The 5,304-nt window shown below is 42.8% G+C and overlaps 1 protein-coding gene across 5 annotated transcripts in view; it reads left to right on the top strand.

Annotated features, from left to right (window-relative positions):
* Dpy30 (dpy-30, histone methyltransferase complex regulatory subunit) overlaps positions 1 to 5,304 on the top strand; it is a 19,299-nt gene that overhangs the window by 8,967 nt on the left and 5,028 nt on the right. For 3 of the 5 annotated variants that reach the window (XM_005367942.2, XM_005367941.3, XM_026789700.1), the window contains exon 4: positions 3,278 to 3,420. In XM_005367942.2, coding sequence (XP_005367999.1) covers positions 3,278 to 3,420 — 143 coding nt within the window. The remainder of the gene's footprint in view (positions 1 to 3,277; positions 3,421 to 5,304) is intronic. The other 2 variants (XM_013354044.2, XM_013354043.2) reach the window with 1 other exon arrangement.

Below are 5,304 nucleotides of genomic sequence, written 5' to 3' on the forward strand. Positions count from 1 at the left end.
TTCTGTGGTTTTTGGAGCCTGTCCTGGAACTAGCTCTGTAGACCAGGCTGGTCTTGAACTCACAGAGATCCGCCTGCCTCTGCCTCTCGAGTGCTGGGATTAAAGGCATGCGCCACCACCGCCCGGCTTGTTCCATGTATTTTTGAGGGTCTGCTGCTCTATACCATTGGACCACCAAATGTTCCCAGAGTGTGTGAGCTGTGTAAATGTCCTTGTTCCTTCCAGGTGGTTTTCCTCAGGTCTCTGGCAGCTGTATTCATCTGGATGCTAAAGCAGCCTCACTGGGCGGTTTCTGCGCGTCTCTATGTCCCTCTCGCCTGTGCAGCTTTCTCCTTGTAGTGCCCTGCCTCGCGAATAGACAATTTCCAACATTTGTCTTCTCAATTCGGGGCTACTGCCAGACTCTGCTTAGTTCCTCTTTGATGCTGCTGCATCCTGTGAGTTTTCTTAGTAGCAAGCAGGGAGCAATCGTAGGGTTTACCTCAGTTATGCCCCCTTTTCATTGTAGTATACTGTAAACCCTTCCAGACAGGGTTTCTCTGTGTATCCTTGGCTGTGTCCTGGAGCTAGCTCTGTAGACCAGGCTGGCCTTGAACACACAGAGAACTGCCTGCCTCTGCAGTGCTGGGATCACTGGCGTGCACTGCCCCTGTAATAATTCTTTTTATTTTTGACCGTAAACTTGACTTCACTCTCTGTTCTTTTTGTCACTGTAGTGCACTATGATCTTTCTGTCTTTGTGTTTGGTGGTCTATCTGTATTGTTTATATTTAATCCGTGATAATTGACTGCCCCTTTTCCTGAAGTGACAAACTATCCCGACAAAAGCAACTTCAGTACAGAAGGATTTACCTTGGTTTGTAGTCTTGGGGGTTCAGTCCATTATGTAGGGAGAGTCAAAATGGGGTGCTTGAAGCAGCTGGTCATCTATGTCCACAGTCAGAAGAGCTCAGCAAATGCTCCCACCCAGCTAGGTTTTACCTCCTGAAGCAGCCAGCGGTCCAGGACTGAAGCTGTGTGAAGGTTGCTGCCTCGCCCTCCTTATCCTAAGAAAAATAGCCCCCGCATGCATGCCTAGAGAATGACTTAATCTAGATAATCCCTTCCAGGTGCTCGGCGTCCTATTTCTTACTTGATTCTAGACCATGTCAAGTTGGTGGCCAATATTGTCTGGCACATTGACTTCTTAACTTAAGCATAGCAATTGACACGTCATAAGCGCTCCGTCAGTGCTTGAGTGAAGTTAGTTAAGGGCAGTATATAGGAATTGCTTATTTTGGTGATGATTTATTTAAAAAGTTTTAGTTGTATGTATGTATATGTGCCTGTAGAGGGGTTAGGCCCTCCAGGGACTGGAATAACAGACATTGTGAGCCTGTGAGCCGCCTGATGTGGGTGTTGGGATTGAATTCTAGTCCTCTGAAAGAGGACTACTCACTCTTTGTTGAGACAGGGTTTCTCTGTCCTGGAACTCACTTTGTAGATCAGGTTGGCCTCAGACTCACAGACATCCACCTGCCTCTGGCTCTCAGTGCTGAGACTGAAGGTGTGTGCCCCCACTGCCCTGCTCCTTAGCACCAAGTCATTTCTCCAGCCCTCTTAAACTGTATTTTACATTTTTTTTTTTTTTTGAGAGAGTTTCTCTATGTATCCTTGGCTGTGCTGGAATTCATTGAGATCTGCTTGTTTCTGCCTCCTGAAGGGAGGGCACGCCAGCTCAGTGCTCCCCTTTAAAAGATAGTTACTTGTAGCTCAGGCTGGGTTTGAACTTGCTATGTAGCCGAGAATGATCTTGAATTCCTGATCTTTTTGCTTCTACCTACCAAGTGCTGGGGTCACGGGTATATACTACCATACCCAGTTAATGCAGGGACTGAACCCAGGACTTCATGCATGTTTATAATCTCCCTGGAATTGCTGTTTCTTATTGGAGACATTGTAATAGCATGTAAATGAGTAGTCCTTAATTTAATACACAAATACTCTGATAAGTTAGGACTGTGAGCCATGCTGTGATGGTGCACACCTTTAAACCCAGTACTCGGGAGGCAGAGAAAGGCGGATCTCTGTGAGTTCGAGACCAGCCTGGTCCATAGGACAGGCTCCAAAGTCACAGGGAAACACTGTCTTGAAAAGCAAAAAAAAAAAAAAAAAAAAAGAAAAAGAAAAAACAAGGACAGTGTTCTTTACTACAATTAAGAAGAATTTGTTGGGCTGGAGACATGACTCAGCGATTAAGAGTGCCCAGTTTGAATTCCCAGCACCCACAGGGCAGCTCATAACTGCCTGTAACTCCAGTTTCAGGTGATCTGACACTTCACACATGTATACATGCAGGCAGCCAAAACATGAATACACATGAAATAAAAGTAAATTTTTTTTTAGATTTATTTATTTATTAAGGACAGTGTTCTGCCTGCATGCGTACCTGCACTCCAGAAGAGAGAGGGTGCTAGATCTCATTATAGATGATAGTGAACCACTATGTTGTTGCTGGGAATTGAACTGAGAACCTCTGGAAGAACAGTCAGTGCTTTTAACTGCTGAGCCATCTCTCCAGCTCATAGATTTATTTATTTATTATGTATACAATATTCTGCCTGCATGTTTGCCTGCAAGGCAGAAGAGGGCACCAGATCTCATTATAGATGGTTGTGAGGCAACACGTGCTTGCTGGGGATTGAACTCAGGGCCTCTAGAAAAGTAGTCAGTGTTCTTAACCTCTGAGCCATCTCTCCAGCCCCCTAAAGTAGATTATTTAAGAAAAAAGAATTTATTGCTTGGTGTTGGTGGCACATTCCTTTAATCCCAGCACTCAAGAAGCAGGCAGATCTCTGCTAGTTCTAGGCCAGCCTGCTCTATAGAGTGAGTTCCAGGAGAAACTCTGTCTGGGAAAACCATAAAATTAGGGGTTGGGGCTGGTGAGTTGGCAAGTGTTTTTGCAGCGGACTGAGGTTGGATTTCCAGCACTGTCACAGCAACCTCACCCTATCTATAATTCCAGTTCCGGGTACCTGATGCCCCCCTCTGGCCTTCTTGGGCACATGATTTACATAAATCTATGTAGGCAAAACACTAATGCCCATGAAATAATAAAAACAGGAATTTAGGGATTGGCTTTAATTTCTTTTGGTGGAGAGGTTTGCCGTCTGGTGTATTCTAGTCATGATTTGCTTTCCTTTTAGTGTGTTTTTCCCATTAGTTTTTGTTTTGCTCTCAAAATAATCTTGTATTTTGGGATATTTATTTATTTATTTATTTATTTTTACAACACTAGAGGATAGTCGAAAATGAGAAGATTAATGCAGAAAAGTCATCAAAACAGAAGGTGGATCTACAGTCTTTGCCAACCCGTGCCTACCTGGATCAGACAGTCGTGCCTATCTTATTACAGGGTCTTGCTGTGCTTGCAAAGGAAAGGTGAGATAATACCGTCTGACTGGAGATAGAATGTGGGGTTCCTGTGCCCAGATACTGCTAGTTATGTATGGTGGTTCTTTGCTGTAGTGTTTGTGTGCAGTGATGTCACGCGTATTTTATTTTAGAATACATTTATATATGGTGTGTGTGTGTGTGGATTTTGAGAATTAAACTCAGGTCATCAGACTTAGTATCAAGCACCTTTACCTGCTGAATCATCTTACTGGCCCTATTGCTGTTAAACTTTCATTTTATTTACTTATTTTTTCTTTGTTTCTTTGTTTCTTTTTTTTTTTTTTTCAAGATGGGGTTTCTCTGTGTAACCTTGGCTGTCCTGGAATTCGCTCTGTAAACCAGGCTGGCCTCGAACTCAGATTGCCTCCCCAAAATTTTGATTTTTAAAAAATGATTTATTTATTAATTTTATGTATGTGGGTATTTTATATGGGTGTATGTCTGTTCGCCATGTGGGTCAGAAGAGGGTATTGCATGGAGATTGGAATTACACAGATGATTATGGGTCACATGTGGGTGGATGTTGGGACTTGAACTCATGTATGCAGACTTGGAATCATAGGCTGCAGGTAATATTATAAAGTTTTTACTTAAGGATAACATTGTTCTAGGTTGTCTTCATTGACACACATATATATCTCAGAGATCTGCCTGTGATGTGGGAATGATTTCTTATTAATAAAGAAACTGCCTAGGCCCATTTCATAGGCCAACCCTTAGGTAGGCGGAGAAAACAGAACAGGATGCTGGGAGAAAGAAGCTGAGTCAGTGAGTCGCCATGGTTCTCCCACACCAGACAGACGCAGGTTAAGATCATTCCTGGTAAGCCAGCTTGTGGACTACATAGAATAATAGAAATGGGTTAGATCAATATGTAAGAGCTAGCCAATAAGAGGCTGAAACTAATGGGTCAGGCAGTGATTAAAAGAATACAGTTTCCGTGTAATTATTTCGGGGCATAAGCTAAGCTAGCCATGTGGGCGGCCGGGTGCTTTGGACGCAGCTCCGCTGCTCTTATTTCAACATGCCTGCCTCTACCTCCAGAGTACTGGGGTTAAAGTGTGCCACCACGGCCTAGCTAATGCTTATAATTAAAATTACAAAAATACCACAGTAACTTAGCTACTTTACCATTGCTTTTTTTTTGACGGGCAGCCTAGGCTGACTGAACTCACTACGTAGCCAAGGATGTCCTTGAACTTTCAACCCAGTGCTTGGGTTGTGGGAAGTATGATACCACACTTCCAGATCTTGTTTTTGGGATTGAGTCTAAAACATGATTACTCTGCCTGCTTATCTATATTCCTGTTTTTTTTTTTTTTTTTGAGACGTCTCAAATAGCTCAGGCTGACCTTGAACTCTGTCTGATCTGATCCTTTGCCTCTAGTGCCTAACTGCTAGATTTGCAGTTAGGTTTCATCCAGATCCATTGTCCATTATCCTTTGTCATGTCACTATAGTGTATCTATTTGAAACCTTTTTGCCTGTGCTTGCTTATTGTTTTTAGTGACAATCAAGAATTGATTTTCTAGTTTTATGGAGTTTGACTTTATATAGTATTTGACATATTGTGGTATTTGCTGTAATTTGTATTTCTGTCCAATAATTTGTTCCTTAAGTTTTTTCCCCGGTGTCACTGTTGTCTCAAGTATAGGATTATTATAGTCTCCTTGGTTGTGCCTGGACTTCAAACTGGGGATCCTGCTCATGAAAGGCAAGCACTCCACTATCAGGCTAGGTTCCCAGCTGGTTTCAAAGGGCTCTTTTTGCCAGTACACTTGCTCATCAGCAGTAACTTCTCCCTTCGGGAGCAGTTCTCTTATTTCTAGATGCATCGCTATAATCCTTACAGGAATTCTTTTTTTTTTT

Source organism: Microtus ochrogaster, unplaced genomic scaffold, assembly GCF_000317375.1.
Source record: "Microtus ochrogaster isolate Prairie Vole_2 unplaced genomic scaffold, MicOch1.0 UNK26, whole genome shotgun sequence".
Taxonomy (NCBI): domain Eukaryota; kingdom Metazoa; phylum Chordata; class Mammalia; order Rodentia; family Cricetidae; genus Microtus; species Microtus ochrogaster.